General features: G+C 38.5%; 1 protein-coding gene across 1 annotated transcript in view; it reads right to left on the bottom strand.

Annotated features, from left to right (window-relative positions):
• Positions 1-74: 74 nt before the first annotated feature.
• SCCPDH (saccharopine dehydrogenase (putative)) overlaps positions 75-18587 on the bottom strand; it is a 43311-nt gene continuing 24798 nt past the window's right edge. The window contains exons 5-15 of the mRNA XM_005880153.2: positions 17715-17827; positions 14867-14947; positions 12076-12205; positions 9739-9788; positions 5904-6034; positions 4726-4843; positions 3742-3861; positions 3598-3654; positions 2874-2985; positions 1593-1674; positions 75-702 (exon numbers count right to left, since the gene is read on the bottom strand). Of these exons, the coding sequence (XP_005880215.2) occupies positions 597-702; positions 1593-1674; positions 2874-2985; positions 3598-3654; positions 3742-3861; positions 4726-4843; positions 5904-6034; positions 9739-9788; positions 12076-12205; positions 14867-14947; positions 17715-17827 (1100 nt within the window). The 3' untranslated portion in view covers positions 75-596. The remainder of the gene's footprint in view (positions 703-1592; positions 1675-2873; positions 2986-3597; positions 3655-3741; positions 3862-4725; positions 4844-5903; positions 6035-9738; positions 9789-12075; positions 12206-14866; positions 14948-17714; positions 17828-18587) is intronic.

Raw genomic sequence — 18587 nt, 5'->3', positions numbered from 1 at the left:
CAGGGGCTTATGGGAAAGGCTGTACATAGTAAGCACATTTCTACCACTACCCAAGTACCAGCCAAACACAAAACCACCATTCAATTGACAATCCTTTATTATGCAACTTGGGTAAGTCCAAAATCAATCTGTGTAGACGGGTGAAAACTACGCTAAAGTAACAAAGTACAGTTTCACTTGGCAAAGGCCCACACATGGGTAGAAAAAGTCACTAGAAAGTAAGACCCACTCAATGTCATGGCAAGGAAATCAGCAGTGAGGCCTTGACCAGCCTGGGTGCCTCCTTAAGGGATCTGTTAGCAACACAGATAAGATACTCCCACCCTCTGATCTGCCAGCTCACATATAAAAATTGACCATGAATTCTTCAATGAAAAAGTCAGTCAAATATTAGTTCTCTCTCACAAGCAATAAAATCACAAAATCAGGTAAGATTTGAAATTTAGGGTAAGCTAGTATAATTCCTGCTTTTAATGTGTACATATTTTAGATTTGGTAATCTTTTCCACATAGAGCCAGGCAGGCTCACAGAAGAATTTCAAATAAAAAAGCTGTTAATTCATGCGCTTTATGACTTCAGAAAAATCTTCAATTGTTTAGACTTCCGAGCTGCTAATGACACTGAATTCCAGGCCTCGTCTGTTGAGTCTGTCAATCAATTTTGTTTTGGCGAAAGCGGCTCCAGGTGTGAAGACGCCGCCTCTGGAAGACAATAATGAGACCACAGTGAGCCAAGCAGGCTCTGCCCTCCCTCTGCTGGAGCGGAGTGACTTGCCGAGGACTAGCTATCAATCCCTGCACAGCTCACGGAAACCTGATTCTTTTGATGCTGTTCTGGGCTCCTTTGGGTTCATTCCTAAAGCCAGCCAATGAGCAAGCAGCTCTTACTCCGGGGGGAAGCTGGTGCCCAGCACAGCGACTAGTGCAGCTGTTCCCCAACACAGTGTGCGCGGGGCACAAGGGCCACCCATCAGGGAACCACCCGATATAGACAGCCCTCTGACCAGGAGGATAAATAACTACCTGAGTGGAATAAATGTAGGTAATCAATGATTAATAAAGCATAAAGAGGACTGAAACCGAATGAAAAATGTTTCTTGAAATGTAAATGCTAAATATATTCAAAGGGTATACAACTATTTGGAAAAATTTAATTAGGTTTCATTCTATATAATTTTTCTGCTTATGACTTAACAGGTTTCAGGTCCTACTTGTTTACTTCTGAGCCTGAGGGCCTATGTTCCTTTGTGAAGCTGGCCTACTTTTAGGGAACAGCTAAATGCTCCAGTAGACAGTCCCCTTGATAATCATCTCGCCAGGACGCCAGGAATCAATCACGCTGGTGTCAGTGCTCCCAGGGAACTGAAGTCACCTTAACTGGCCCTCAAACGTCTCTGTCTCCTCTCCATCACCTCTGCATTGTTTCCAGAGTCCATAAGGGATTTTCCTTCTCACAAGTTTAATTTACCTCTAGCTCTGTATCAAAGGAACTGTAAACACTTGTGCAGACCCAATGCCTGAAAATCAAATCAATATAAGCTAAAACATAACATGAAAAAGCGATCCTCAAATTAGAAGAAAACCAGACTTACACGCTAGGAAGATTAGAGACATCATTTAGAAGGGTCATGGCTGCCTGGACCATGGCTATGGGGGTAGCTATATAGCCAGCCTCTGCAGAAAACAGTTGAACAAAGAAAAAGTTTTCATAAAATATGCATTCAAAACGCCCAAAAATTAAATAGGAGGTTTTAGATCTAACTCTAGGTATACAGAATTATCTCAATAAGCACTTTGTTCACTCAATAACAAAAATAATAATTAATATTTACATAGTACTTAACGAAGTGTTAGGAACTGTATTAAGGGCTTTAAATTTACCAAATTCATTTGATTCTCCTTAGCAATAGTGCTAACTAAGGTTAGCTCTATTTTTGTCCCCATTTTACAGATGAGGAAACTGAGGCATAGACAGGTTAAGTGACTAGTCCAAACTCACAAAGCCAGGCAGTGGCTGAGCCAGAATTGCACTCAGGTAGCTCTTACCCACTACATTGCACTGCCTCTTGATAATAACCAAAGCCAATGATCCTAGGATTTCTTGTTTCTCTATTAATGCACTACACTTCACTTAAAAAAGGACTCAATTTCTTAAAAAACAAACCCAGAGTAACTTAAGAGAAGTCTCACTTCAAGAAGAAGTCACTGTAACCAGCTGGGGCATTAGTGTTTACACTCCTGTCAGATAATAAAAACACAGTCAACTTATCTTAGTAACCCAGATGGGAATTTGAAAAAAGGGCAAGATACAAAGATATCTTTCCCTCTTGCTTGATTAAAACTGCAAAACGAACCTCTTGTAACCTATCAGGGATGACAGTAACTAGACTTACAATTATACTATAATTCATAAGTGGGACTATCTGTATAGTTATCTAAAATTTACAGAAAAAGTTCTAGAACTTTTTTGGATGATACTTACTTTTAACAACCTTACAAAAGTTTTTACCCTCCCCAGAAAAATGCACATGTATACACCCATTTTGTAAACAATATCAGGGTAATTACAAAGTCCAAATAAGCCTTGGACCAAACAGATATCAACCAGTCCCTTCTCTTTTTAATATTAAAACCTGCCATGCAGATTACTGAATCATCCTGAGAAAGAAAAACAGAGGGGGAGATACACTAATAAAACTGGATTATACCAATAATTTCAATCCTTCTTTTGACAGAATCATTTATCAGTAATACTTAAATAATTTGTGCAAATATATTTCTAAAATAATTATGTTTTTGAAAAGAATAACATACCACCTTATATTTAACACAGTGTAAAATTCCCAAGTATCCTTAAGTCATATGTGAAATACCTGGTCCTTTCACCTGAGTACAAACTCTGATATTGGGTTTGTTATTCTCAGTAGAACAGCCGTGGCTGTATCCTTGACCAAAAAATGTCATTGTAAATGAGGCGGCATCAATCTGAGAAAAAGAAACCAAACAAATGTTTATTTAAGAAATATGTAATTTCCCCTGAGCACAATCTAACCTATTATTCTACTTCATATGAGAGATTTTCAATAGATAAAAACATCAACTTTCTATCTGCCAGAATATGCTGTTATCCTTTAAGCATGGAGCAAATATTAATTCTTTGAGGATGCAAGTTTTGAAGACTGGTGTGATGCTGGGGGGGCGGGGCCGGAGGTGACTAGGAACAAGGAGGAGATATAGATGAGTCTTATCTTGTGGCTTACAGGATAGCACCGCTGAAATAGGCAGTATTAGGGCAAAAGCTGCAAGTACTTTTTATTTTAGGTTGATAGAATATGATAATCTGGTTTTAGGTATCTGAGGTGCCAAGACAAAAATAGGCTGCAAGTAATTTATTATTGTTCCACTTAGAGATGTAAAGATGGAGATAAAACCCACTTCTAGAGGTGTTTGAGAAGATTAAGTAATCTAATTTATGTGAAGAATGTAAATAGCAAGTGCTCCATCAAGTCTTAGCTGTGATTGTCACTCCACTGAGGAAAAGTAAAAACAAAGAAGGAAACATATTATTTTAGACCTGAACACAAAAGAAAGAGTTACCTGTTTTTGTGTTGGACCTTGTTTTGAAAAATACCCAAAGGAGAAGAGCCATGGAAACTAAAGGGGAAAAACAGCAGCCCTCAGTGAACTATTTTAAACTCATGGAAATGCTTGTACATCCAATTTCATAAATAGATCACTTACTCTGATGAGAAGCTGCCTTCCAATGCCAAACTTCACAAACAATAAAAAGAAAAGTCCTGCAAACATCAGCTTAATAACAGAGGTGATGCCTCCCACAGTGACGTAAGCCGCATACTGGACCTAGATGAGAACGGAAGTCCTAGTTATAATGTCGGCTCTTAGAACGTGCTCTGAAGTCATAAATATGAACAAAAGCCGTTCCCACCTTATGACTACCACAGTGACGTAAGCCGCATACTGGACCTAGATGAGAATGGAAGTCCGAACGTGACTCTCTAGTTATAACGTCGGCTCTTAGAACGTGCTCTGAAGTCATAAATGTGAACAAAAGCCGTTCCCACCTTATGACTATGTTATGTTCTGAAAGCCTGTTCAGAAACCAGACGTCGGGAGCATATTTTTAAAAGAAATCGTTGCAAATACTAATTAGCTTCCACATGATCCATATATAGAAAGTTCAATCACATACCGAACTTAGCAATTATACCTGATAGAGCACAGACTACACTTATAAGCTCTTCTATAAGAAAATTCTCTGATCTTTTAACTTGAGATAGTGGCCTCTTCAAGTCTCAGCAGATGGAGCAATTGTGTGCTTCCCTCAGAAACAGGAGCAGGGTGATACTCAGAAGCAGCAAGGAGAGAAGAAGAGAACCCAGACGCCTCCACCAGCACAGGAAGAACTCCAGCAGCTGACGGTCGGGTTTATGAACCAGGACTTCCTGCACTGAACTTGCTGCTGTTGTGTTCCATTCAAGTGTTCAATAGGCCAGATATGAACAATGGGGGGAGGTCATTACCACCCCCATAACATGCAAAATGCTCTACACTAACTACTGACTCTGTCAACTTCCAGAAACGAAACACACATTATCTAGCTATTTCTTTTTTTGCTTTACAAACATAAAAATCCTAATTAAACTGTAGGGAAACTACAACAAACATAGAATGCTCTTTATTAAAAAATCAATCATATAAACTTACAGGTGATTGATCTAAATTTTCATGCAAGTAACGCTGAGTTCGCTTCACAACAGACACATCCGCTCCCAGGAAAGGAATGGAGTAACTGCTGAGTTCTCTGCAGTAGGAGACTGGCCACCTGCAAGACAGACCCGGCTGCATTCTCTCCAGTAACAGTGACCGCCATTTCAACTGGTACATTTCTGAATAACCATTTTAACTTTTCTCAAGGCAGTAAGAACAACGAAGATGGCAGATCTGCTCCTAATTAATATTTCAGTATTTGTCCTTTATTCTCTACACCTGCACCCAAACATGAGCCCAGTTGGACAGAGGAGTATTCTTCGCCGTGGGCACTTAATACGTGTAGTTTAACTATGTTTCACCCCATCAGTTTCACAGGACAATGATAAAGAGAACACTCATTTCAACAGCCAAACTCTGAGTGCTATTCACATGTTGATTAAGTTACTAGTACATAAGATTATCACACTTTAAGTTGATAGTTTTACTGTACAAAATTTAATTGATGTTTAATTTTGATATCAATAGTGAAAAGTCAAAAACTTTTTCCCAAGGGTATAAATGTATTATTTTATTTATTTATTAATGAAACCTCACAGTATTTTCCCCATTGATATTTAGAGGCTGGAAGGGGAGGAGGTGGTGGGGGAGAGAGAAACATTGGTTGGTTGCCTCCTACATGCGCCCCCAGGGATTGAGCCTGCAACACATTACCCTTGACCAGGAATCAAACCTGCCATCCTTAGTCCAAGAGCTGACGCTCTAACAACTGCGAGCAAACCAGGCCAGAGCCAAATGTATTATTATATACTAGAGGCCCAGTGCACGAAATTCATGCACAGGTAGGGTCCCTAGCGGCTGCTGGCTGCAGGCCAGGGACTCCCTTTGTTCTGTGCTGCCCCACGGTGGTCAGCACACGTCATAGCGAGTGATCAAACTCCGGGTTGGTAGAACTCCCAAGGGGGCACTTTGCATATTAGGTTTTTATATATAGAGATGACATACTTAAGCTTAGGGTAAGGTATTAATTATATTTTATTTATCTTTGAGAAAAATTCTGGACTTACTACAAACTAGTCTGCAGGCTTTTCTTAGTAGCATACTTTATTAATAGCCAGATCAACACAAAATAGTTAGACTAGATATACTAAAAAATAGATTTTGAACTAATATACCTTCTTTTTAATTTTGCACCAACAATTGGGACAGGTTTCAGATTTGACTGATTTCGTAGTTTTTTCAATTGATTCTGATTTCCAAAACCATAAACTGCTGACTTCCAGGTACCATCATGAATGCACAACCCCTAATAAAATAATTAAAGAGTTAAAGAAACATGTCTTAAGAAATAATTATTAAAATATAAAACCAAGTAAGATATAATTGGCACAAAGAACAGTTCACCTCTATTTATGCCAGGCATAATCCATTATTTGATCATTTTGAGATGAATTTTCATGACCGGCTAGGCAGCAATAACACTCATTATTTTGGTCACATTCAATATTTATACCAACAAATGCCCTTTCTTATTCCCTTCTACCATTATTTATGCTCTTTTCAATAAGCCATTGTATTTCACTTCATAATTTTCACTCAACTGACCATATTCCTTCAAAATTAGCCTCTCTAATCCATATCCTTATGTTGATTCCTTAAAATTTCAACATATAGCCTGGCCGATGTGGCTCAGTGGTTGAGCGTCGACCTATGAACCAGGAGGACATGGTTCAATTCCCAGTCAGGGCACATGCCCGGGTTGTGGGCTCAATCCCCAGTAGGGGACATGCATGAGGCAGTGGATCAATGATTTTTCTCTCAGCATTGATGTTTCTCTCTCTCTCGCCCTCTCCCTTCCTCTCTGAAACCAATAAAAAAATATTATTTTAGGTTATTAAAAAAAGAAGAAATGAGTGGCAGAAAGGAGAGCACAGGCGAAGAAGTAATCCTGGAACTTACCATCCTAGTGCTGAACCTTCTTTCCCGAACATCTAGGTGGGCCTTTTAATTCTCTATTATGTAAATATTTCAAACTTAATTTATAATTTTGATTGTGCATAACTGTATTATGTCCTGCCTTATATGTTGTTTACTTTGTCTGAATGAATAAAGTCATTTAGAAACATTCAAAACCAACTTTGTCACAAGACTTTGAAAGAGGAATATCAGCCCTAACCGATATTGGCTCAGTGGATAGAGCGTCGGCCTGCGGACTGAAGGGTCCCAGGTTTGATTCTGGTCAAGGGCATGTACCTTGGTTGCGGGCACATCCCCAGTAGGGGATGTGCAGGAGGCAGCTGATTGATGTTTCTCTCTCATCGATGTTTCTAACTCTCTATCCCTCTCCCTTCCTCTCTGTAAAAAATCAATAAAATATTTTTTAAAAAGAAAAAGAAAGAGGAATATTGGTGAGGCAGATGTGCAGATACTGTTGATTGCTAATAAGCACAATAAGGGAGACAATAACATCATCAGAAGAGTCAGGTTTTTAATATCTTAGCTTTGATAACAATGAAAGGCAAAGAATCACAATACCAGATATCAAACTATACCACAAAGCCATTATAACCAAAACAGCCTGGTACTGGCACAAAAACAGGCATATAGGCCAATGGATCAGAATAGAGACCGCAGAAATTGACCCACACCATTACGGTCAAATCATATTTGACAAAGGAGGCAAGAACATACAATGGAGTAAAGACAGCCTCTTCAACAAATGGTGTTGGGAAAACTGGACAGACACATGCAAAAAGATGAAACTGGACCACCAACTTATACTATACACAAGAATAAATTCAAAATGGATAAAAGACTGAAATTTAAGGCATGAAACCATAAAATCTTAGAAGAAAACATAGGCAGTAAAATATCAGACATCTCATGTAGCAGAATTTTTGCCAATATATATCCTAGGGCAAAGGAAACTAAGGAGAAAATAAACAAATGAGACTACATCAAAATAAAATGCTTTTGCACAGCAAAAGAAACTACCATCAAAACGAAAAGGGGCCGAAACCAGTTTGGCTCAGTGGATAGAGTGTCAGCCTGCGGACTGAGAGGTCCCAGGTTCGATTCCGGTCAAGGGCATGTACCTGGGTTGCGGGCACATCCCCAGTGGGGGATGTGCAAGAGGCAGCTGATCGATGTTTCTCTCACATCGATGTTTCTAACTCTCTCTATCTCTCTCCCTTCCTCTCTGTGAAAAATCAATAAAATATATTTAAAAAACAAAACAAACAAACAAAAAAAAACCGAAAAGGGAACCCACTGTATGGGAGAACGTATTTGCCAACAATACAGCTGATAAGACAAACAATCCAATTAAAAAATGGGCAGAAGACCTGACTAGACAATTCTCCAAAGAGGACATACAAATGGCCAAGAGACATATGAAAAAATGTCCAGAGTCACTAATCATCAGAGAAATGGAAATTAAAACTACAATAAGAAATCACCTCACACCTCACAGTCAGAATGACTATCATCAACAACTCAACAGATGAAAAGTGCTGGCAAGGATGTGGAGAAAAAGGAACCCTAGTACACAGTATGGAGTTTCCTCAAAAAATTAAAAATGGAACTTCCATTTGAGCCAGCAATCCTGCTTCTGAGAATATATCCTAAAGCCCTAAAACACCAATCAGAAAGAATATATGCACCCCTATGTTCATAGCAGTGTTATTTACAATAGCTAAGATTTGGAAACAGCCCAAGTGCCCATCAGTATCCTATATAATAAAATGCTAATATGCAAATAGACCAAACTGTGGAACAACCGGTTGCTATGACGTGCACTGACCACCACAGGGCATGAGCAGAACATGAAGGGCATCGGCCACAGCAGGATGGTGGAGCAGGTGAGCGGGGGCGCCAGACCAAGACAGGGCGGGGTGCTGGTCGCTGTCATTGGGGCGAGCCTCTGGTAGTTACTGAAAATTCTTTGCTCCCGCACGCTGTAGTCCCGCACGCTGCAGTCCCGCCTGGCACTCGCACCCATTGCTGGCGCCGGAGCCGCTGCTCGCACTCGCTGCCAGTGCCCAGCGCTGGCCCTGATCGCTCAGTGCAGTCAGCGGGTGTAAGTGGTGGCTGCTGGCCCCGATCACCCCTCAGGCTTCTCCACCTCCCCCTGCTCCTAAGGGGCAATCAGGCTGGCAGCTGCCTCCGCCGCACCCGCTGACAGCGCTGGCCCTGCTTGCACCCGCTGTTAGTGCCGGCCCCAATTGCTCCGCACTGTCAGCAGGGCCGGCGCTGTCAGCATGTGGGAGTGGCAGTGGCGGAAACAGGGCTGCCAGCAGACAGGGGACCGGGGTTATGGCAGGAGGGGTTGGGTGGGGGCGCAGAGGATGGGCTGAGACCAGCCCCTGTACCCACCACAGCCTCACGGCCCACAGTTCCTTTCAAGGTGCATGAATTCATGCACTGGGCCCCTAGTCTATATATATAAAAGCCTGCAACCTTGGTGTATCTAACCAACTGAGCTACATAGCCAGGGTGGAATGAACGAATACTTAGGAAGCCTCGTTAGACACCACTGAAAATAAAGTACTATCACAAACATGGTCTCTTCCCAGAAAGGCAACTATCTTATGTTCCCAAATAGACTGTAAATGTATTTATATCATGCATTTCTTGTTTGGCCACGAAAGCACCTAACCCCGTTAGGCACATAATAAAACGCACTGACTCTGCACTAAGGTGATAACTGTCTTGGCTGACAACCACCAATTTATTGCAGAACCACCATAGAAACGTTAGTTAGGATCATGGGAATTCATTCTAATATAACAAATTGTGCAGTTGTTTTAAAAAATAAATTCTATTCTTAGGTCAAAGGAATTCTCAGCAATCTAGTATCTTTATTTTTTAAAATTAAACACAGGGACTTTCATACACTAAAAAGTACAAATATATGTATAATTAATTTAAATATTTTTTTAAGAAGCATGTATCATTTCAAAATGTTTTTAGTATTAACTTAGAAAGCACATGACAAAGAGGAAAACTAACCTCAGGTCCTGAATTTATAGTCAGGAAACTTTCCACCGCAGTCAAAGTACCTACAAGAGTAGGAAAATGGTCAATGTAAAATCAAATAAAATCTATTTTGCCAGGACAGTAACAATGAACGATTCCTATTCATTTAGGGACTGCTTTTACTAAGCCTACAGCTGATATAGTCAGAAAATCAATACTGGTAACAGTTTTACTATGTTATTGTAAACAGAGTTAAAAGGCAGCTGAACCAGGTAAATTGTCAGAAAGAGTAGTTTGGCATAAACTCTATCTGCGAATACTGACAAAATATTTGCGAGTATTCAAACTGACACTAAAAATCTCCCAATAAGGCAACAATTTAGCTCACTCATCCTGGAAGGCCAGCAGGACATAGTTCTGAGAAGTACATCTATGGGAATTATTTGGTTTTCTAATATGACAGCTTTTAAGAATACTTATTAATAGTGACATACAATTAATGTACAGAAAACCTATCAAAATGGCCTTTGTGATGACTTATAAAATACTTAAAGACTTTTAAAATGGAATAAAAATATAAGTATAAAGTAAATATAGAAAACCAAAACCAGAAAAAAGGGGAGAAATCAATTATATTAACCATGAGAACTAATATATAGGCACAGTGATTAAGTATTTAATTAATCTTTGAAATTCTCCAGAGCAGTAAGACAAAAGAAAAGCATAATGGGCTGAATCTCAAAATCTGATAAAAATGAAATATCAATTTCATAAAAGACAGTGTTCCTAGGTTTAATTCCAAGAAAAAATTAAAACATGGTACTTAGGAAGGTTGACACTGAGAAAGTAATGAACCATGTCATCAATGATGATGCGACAGCAGGAGAGAATTATAGCCACGTAAATGTCAGTAGTCTGACCTCTGACAAAAACCAAGAACAGATCATTAAGGGATATCACAGCAGAGATGTTTGGAAGGGCTGTTAGGAGAACATAGCCTGAATATGTGGCTCTGTGATCTAATCCCTCCTAAGAAAGAAAATGGACCAGTAAAGCTGTATGCCATAAAATGTGGACCACCTGCATCAAAAATCAGCTAGATAATTGTTAAAATCTGACTCCTAGCTTTTAGTATCTGAAAAAAGTTTTTACACACACCTTAAAGTATTAGCTCTCCCTTAAAAAGAAAAAAAAAAAAGACCTATTTAAAGTAACAAAAACTTTTAAATATTTGGGAATAACTTCAATAAGATATATGTAGGATTATCATGAAGAAAACATCTAAACTTTACAGACTTAAAGGACAATAGAGACATACCTGGTCTATGGATTGAAAGACTAAATATTTTAAAGATGTTCAATTCATGTTTTTCTTTTTATTGGGAATGGTTCCAGTGTTGCATCATTAAGTATGAGGTTGGCTATTGCTCTCTGACATTTATTATGTTAAGAAATTATTCTATTCTTCAATTTCTAAAACTGTAATCAGTACATGACATGAATTTTCTAATCAGTTATTGAGATGGACGTATAGCTTTCACCACTGATATTCTGATGTGATGATTATGTAACTTTCTAATAAATCTTTATCTTGATATATTATTCTTCTAAAATGTCACTCGATGTTTATTAAAATTTTATTTAGCATTTTCTTTTTACAACCTGTTTCACAAGCAAGATTGATTTTAGCTTTCTTTTTTTTTTAATGTGTGCTATCTTTGTTGGGCTTTGGTTCAGAGTTAACTTTTAAATATAAACTGAAACACTTCATCTTTCTAAGCTCTAGAACAGTTTGTGTGGTACTGGAATTCTCTTTTTAGGTCATTCTCTAAATGAATACTTTTAAAATATGCATGATATTAGTAATTTCCATGTTTTACCAAACTATTGATGATGTTTTCTATTCTTGAATTATTGCCTCTAGTTTATAAATGGGGTAAAAAAGATATCAAAAACTTTGTCCAATGCTTTCTAGCTTTGTTGGTTAAAAAAATAAAACCTTTGACTATAATATCTATATAAAACATAACTTAAAATGTGTTAATTCCTAAACAAAGCAAATTTGAATTTATAATGGCTGCCAAATATTTTCCCTAGAAATTTTACAGCTGTAAACATAAAGAAATTGAGACAATGGATAATTCTTCACTTTAGAACACTTACACTACTATCCATATCTTAAAAAACAAAACGATAGTGTCAATAGCATTTTATAATAAGCATAGCTATATTAAAAACAGTGTGTGTTTTAACATTACCCATTTATAGATATTTCTTTTCTCAATCAACCAGATTTTAGTTCATCATTAATTGCAAACATGAAGGCTTTCTACTGTTAAATTCAACTATTGTGAATTAATCAATAATTACCATTAATTTTATTGCTGGTATATATTACTCCCATATCTGCTGGAATGGAGTCAAAGCCACTGCTTCCAATGATATAAACTCCTTTTTCTGCAGCTTTCTGATGATACTTCCAATACATTAGTTCCAGAAACTAAAAATTGAGGACAAACGGTCTGAGTAAGAGCTATATAGAAACATCTCGACCAGTATTAAGTGATTACCTTTAAAGACAAAAGAACTAACCTTTGAAAATGCTAACCAATATGGCTCTGTGGAGAAATATTAACTGTCAACATGTTTTTCATTTATTTAGCAAACATTTACCACATGTGCCAGATGCTGATCTGACTTACACTATTACTTTTTCAGAATGACTTGTAAATGTAAAATACCTCTTATAAAAAAACACATATTAACACAGAAAAAAATATAAAGAAAGCAAAAAAAAGTTACACCAAATCACATTACTGAGATGAACATCATTATAGATCTATATCTATGCATGCATACATATGTAGAAAAATAGTGGCAGGAAAGGAGGGAATGTGAGAAGGAAACAATGTCTATTCAAACCCTTTGCCTGTTTTTAAAAATTACTTGAGCCCTAGCCGGTTTGGCTCAGTGGATAGAGCATCAGCCTGCGGACTGAAGGGTCCCAGGTTCAATTCCAGTCAAGGGCACATGCCCAGGTTGCTGACTCGATCCTCAGTAGGGAGAGTGCAGGAGGCAGCCAATCAATGATTCTCTCCCATCATTGATGTTTCTATCTCCCTCTCCCTCTCCCTTCCTCTCTGAAATCAATAAAAATATTTTTTAAAAATAAAGAAATAAAATAAAAATTACTTGATATTTTAAAAAGTTTTAGATTTACAGAAACGTTAAGTAGGAGAGTTCCCAAGTACCACCCACCCAGTTTCTGCTATCAGTACATCTTTTACATTATTTGTTACAATTAATAGAGCAAAATTGATACATTATCATTAACCAAAGTCCATACTTTATTCAGATTCTTTAGCTTTTACCTAAAGTTGTTTTTCTGTTCCAGGACTCCAGCCAGGATACCACATTACATTTACTGTCATGCCCCTTAAGCTTCTTTTGACTGTGACAGACTCTGTTTTTTATGAACTGGACTGTTTTGAGGAGTATCGATCAGGTACTTCGTAGAATGCCCCTCTATTGGAATTTATTGCAAGTTTTTCTCATGACGAGACTGGAGTTACACGTTTTTGAAAGGAAGACCATGGGGTATAGGGTGCCATGTCATGACATCATATCAAAAGTACATCCTATCAATAGTTTATCACTGTTGATGTTGACCTTGAATACCTAGCTGAGGAAGTGTTTTTCAGGTTTGTCCACTGTAATGTTATTCACTTATCCCCCTCCTTTCCGTACTGTATTCTTTGGAAGGAAGTGACTGCAAGGTCCACACTTAGGAGCGAGGAATTATGCCCCCATAACTCCCCCGAGGGCAGAGTAGCTACATAAAGTATTTGGAATTTTTTAAAAAAATATGTTTTTATTGATTGCAGAGAGAGAGGAAGGGAGAGGGAGGGAGGGAGGAACATCAATGATAAGAATCATCTATCAGCTGCTTCCTGCATATCCCCTACTGGGGATCAAGCCCACAACCCGGGCATGTGCCCGGAACCATGACCTCCTAGATCATATCGACGTCCAACCACTGAGCCATGCTATTTGGAATTCTTCTGCACAAATTTGTCTCTTCTCATCCTTTTGCCCATTTTAATTACATTATTTGAATTTGTATTATGACTTAGAGTTCTTTATATGTCTGGATCTTTATTAGGTTTTTATATTACTTTTATGGTAGCTTATGAGATAACAAGTTTTTCACATTTTCTCTGCTCTGGAATATTTTAAATAATATAGGAATTGCTTTTGTTTCATTTGTGTTTCCTACCTCTTCATGAATAAACTTTGGTAATTTATACTTTCCTGGTATTTTCCAATATACATTAGCAATCAATAAACTCTAAGTAGGTACTATATTGGCACACTGATGGTAGTAATCAGTAGACTAGAGGTTACAGTTTAAAGGAGTTACAGTTTTAAAGTAGCTTAGTGCTATGAACACATCACTTCCTGCAGTCAGGCAAACCTCAATTCAAATCCTAGTTTTTCTACTTATTAGTTGCATGACTCTGAACAAGTTACTTAACCTTCCTAAGGTTTAATTTTCTCATCTATAAAACAGGGAAAAAGATGATACTTACTTTCTAAGAATGGTAAAAAGTTACATGTGATGTTTATTTAGCACATTGTTGGGCACGTGGCAAGCATTCAATGAATATGATTTAAACTTTTTAGGTTGAGGGGATTTTACATATATTTTTCTGTAATGTTGTAAAGGCATCTGAGCTTAAAAAGGAAATTTATAATGAAAGATACCAAATAAGATTCCAAGAATTACTCAGAGCTATTTTAATTAATTCAGATCTTAGGGCAGGAAAAAGTCCCAGCAAACTGAAGCTGAAACCTCACCACCATGCCCTCCTGGAAGCTGCAATAGAGCACCATCTCTCAACACCAAGGAGGAGTCACCACCTTCCCAAGAATTACTCAGAGCTATTTTAATTAATTCAGATCATAGGGCAGGAAAAAGTCCCAGCAAACTGAAGCCAAACCTCATCACCATGCCCTCCTGGAAGCTGCAATGGAACACCATCTCTCAATACCAAGGAGGAGTCACCACCTTCTAGAATGTCTGCCAAATGGCATTAGATAGCTCCCACTTTAACATAAAATTAGGCTATTAATTCTGGTGGGGTTTTTTCAGTTTACATACCTGAGGTTCTCCAGAGATGTCAATGCAGCTAGTTCCATTTTCAATACATGCTTTTACTACAGGTTCTCCATAAAATCGGTACTGGGGGAATAGAGAAAACCAACAATTTACTCTTACTTAGGAAACTTAAGTGAATGAAATACCATTCTGTTTGGAAGTACAGTCTTGGTTATTAAGAAATCAAATATGAATAAAGTAGCCTAAAGATATGCAAAGGTATAAGAAAGGGGGCTGTTCAGGACGCCTGAATCACAGGTAGTCGCAGGGAATGTAAGTGATGAGTCTAGAAACACTTGGGCCATATCAGGAAGGACCCTCATTGCCATGCTATCAACACTGAACTTCATCTGTTCTGACAGCTTCCATTTTCATAGTAAAAATCAACAACAACAAACCTCCAAACTCATAGACACGGACAACAATATGGTGATTACCATCGGGAAAGGGAGGGTGGAGGAGGCAGAAGAGGGTAAAGTGGGGAATAAATGTTGACAGAAGGAGACTTGACTACAGGTGGTGAATACACAATACAATATATAGCTGAGGTATCATAGAATTTTACACCCGAAACTTATATAATTATTAACCAGTCACCCCAATAAATTCATCACCCCAATAAATTCAATAAAATAGTTTTTAAAATCACCAGAAAACAGTGAGGAAAAAGGGACAGGATGCTAAAAGTGTGAGGAAAAAGTTATACAACTGCTGCTTCGGTCCTAGACGATTTGTCTCAATGGATAGAGCATCAGGCCCTCAGACTGAAGGGTCCTGGGTTAGATTCTAGTAGAGGGCATGTACTTCACTTGCAGGCTCAATCCCCAGCATGCGGGAGGCAACCAATCGATGTTTCTCTCTCTGTCCCTTCCACTCTCTCTAAGAATCAATGGAAAAATATCCTTAGATGTGAATTAACAAAAAACAGAACAAAACAAAAAACTGCTGCTTCAAAGAGTAGGAGAAAGAATAACAGCCTAGGAATGGAGCAGAATCGCTGGAGGTGCTGAGGTTTGGGTCACGCATTTCAAGTGGGACCAGTTGGCATCTTTTCCCAGCCACGCTGGGTCACTCAGGTAGAGTAAGCAGAGATCCGGAATAACCAGGACCGGGTTTTTTCCAAAGTACTGGGGAGGAAAGGGCAAAGGCGCTGGCTGGAGGTGTATATAAGAGTAATTCAAGCAAAGGACCAGAGAACCTAAGATAGTTAAGAATGAGATAAATCTAAATAAACAACAACTTAAATACATTATTTTAACTTTTTAAAATTTATGTTTATATGAACATTTGCATGCAAATATATTTTTCTGAAAAAATAAAAGAGTCCTCTTGTTTGCTTTCTGATTTATCACATTTTATAAGTTGATACTTGAAATCATGATCTGTTTAATTTTAACTCTACTTGGTTAAAAGAATGATGAAAGTTATCCTCAAGGCCCAAACTATTTTTTTCCTGCTTGTTTTAAATATATTTTTATCAACTAGGAATTATGGCTTGTTTTCTAACTTCTGAAACAGTACAGAAAGCTTGTAAAAAAAAAAATAAAGATAAGCTGAGTAGAATAGTTTTACTCCAGAACATGTTACATAGAGCATCCTGCATACTTATAACCCTAAAAGCTCACCAAAACATTGCATCACTGTGTGTGATAATAATACTGCCTCACATTTGCATAAACCTCTCATAGACCTATCAAAATGTTAGTGTCTTGATTTCTATGAGCACCGTCTTAATTACATTTTTTTTTCTTAATTACATTTTTATGTGATGACAAACCTTCCTGCTTTCATTTTTTAAGTTATCAATGATTTTCTAGATGCGTGGTGCTCCAGGGTTCTGCTAATTGTGATGGCTTCCTCAGATCAGCCAGGGTCCCCAACACACACCATTCCACAAGCCAAGTGCTTCTTTCACACCCAGTTAGTACAAGAGCAAAAGCTGGTGGCTCTACTCTAAAATATACTCTAAACTCGGCCACCCCTAACACTCCCACCCTGTGCTTGGCCTGCTCAGAACACCTCCCCTCAAACACTCACATGGCTTACTTCCTCACCTCTCAGGTCTCCGGGCAAATGTCAATTACTCAGAGATCTTCCCTGACCATCCAATAGACACTGACTGCCCATCTCTTCATCTCCTTATTCAGCTTTATTTTTCTTCAAAGCATTTATCACTACCTACTATGATAACCTTATTTTTCTGTCTCTTCCACTGGATTGTAAGTTCTATGAGAGATTCTGTTTTGTTCACCATTATGCTGCAGGTACCTAGACTAATGCATTTACATTCAGGGGCAGGCAATAGTAGGTTTATAGTTGTGAGTACATTAAACACAGGGTTTATTCTTGCATTGTTAATTTGTAAACCTACTTTATTAATTACCGTAAACCTACTTTTGCCCACCCCTGTATAAAAAGCATTCAATAAATCCTGAACAAATGAATGAGTTTTTTCAATCTCTATTTTTACACGTTTTTAACTAATATTTGTATAGTAATGCAGAAAAGTAATTTATAATAAATAAAAAGTATAGTAGGAGAACATGCTCCAACATTTTTTACTTAAGGAGCATACAGTAAAGGGTGGGGGGGGAAGATTGCCAATGATAGCTGTAAACAATCAACAAACAAAACAACCCAGCACACAGTTCCTTGAGTCAGAGGTCTGGCCGGTCTCAGGAGATTTTGGTCCTGTCTGTCTGCTGATCACAGGAGTGAAAACTCCCCATAAAGGGTGAAGGCCCCGCCCTCGGGATCCTCTGGAATATGAAGCAGCAGATGCTGCTGGGACAGATGCTGCTCTAAGTGAATAGGTTCTCTGTTCGAATACAAAGGAGGGCTGAGTACTCACTGGTCCTACACAGTTGAGGACAATGGCTGCCTGTCTGGCCATTTCGTCCAGTGAGGTTGGAGTAGTGATGTCACAAATTATTATCCCAACTTCAGAGGGTAGTGTCGGTCTTCCTGAAATCAGAAATAAACCACTTTCAGTGACCCCGATCCAGCATCAGATCCTCCAGATCTTTTTATAGGAATCACTGACAGCAAATCCTGAAAGCTAACCCTCCCTTTCAAACAAAAGATAAAGCTGTTTTTAGCCAGGTAATAAAAAAAAAGGAAAAGGAAAAGGCTATGAGAAAAATGGAGTTAATGCTAACGGTGACTAAAAACATGACTTAAAAAACAAAACAAAACAAATCTAACACAAGTAACGTGTAAATGGCGACTATCTTGTGTAAAATGACAATTTTACGACCATCCATATACTGAATAGATTATTCTGACATCCCCTCTGCCAAGTATTATTATTATTAAAAAAAAAAATCTCAACAGCTATTTATTTTACTGATTTCGGAGAATTTTACGACCATCCATATACTGAATAGATTATTCTGACGTCCCCTCTGCCAAATATTATTATTATTAAAAAAAAATCTCAACAGCTATTTATTTTGCTGATTTCGGAGAGGAAGGGAGAGGGAGGGAAACATCAGTGATGATGGTGCGCGCTCAACCACTGAGCCACACCAGCCGGGCAGCTCCTCTATTGGGAGCGGCAGCAGCAGGAAGAGCGGCAGGATGGCATCTTCCGGAAGTGACCACGGGCAAACCCCACGCTACACCCGCACCAGGACGATAAGGAGGGAGGTGGGGGGCTCCGTGGCTGAGTGGGGACCACGGACCAGGAGGTCAGGGTCCAGTTCCCAGCGAGGGCACGTGCGCG

The sequence above is a fragment of the Myotis brandtii genome, unplaced genomic scaffold (assembly GCF_000412655.1).
Source record: "Myotis brandtii unplaced genomic scaffold, ASM41265v1 scaffold627, whole genome shotgun sequence".
Classification (NCBI taxonomy): Eukaryota; Metazoa; Chordata; class Mammalia; order Chiroptera; family Vespertilionidae; genus Myotis; species Myotis brandtii.
Note: the sequence above shows the minus strand (reverse complement) of the source record. Positions and strands in the feature narration are given on the sequence as shown.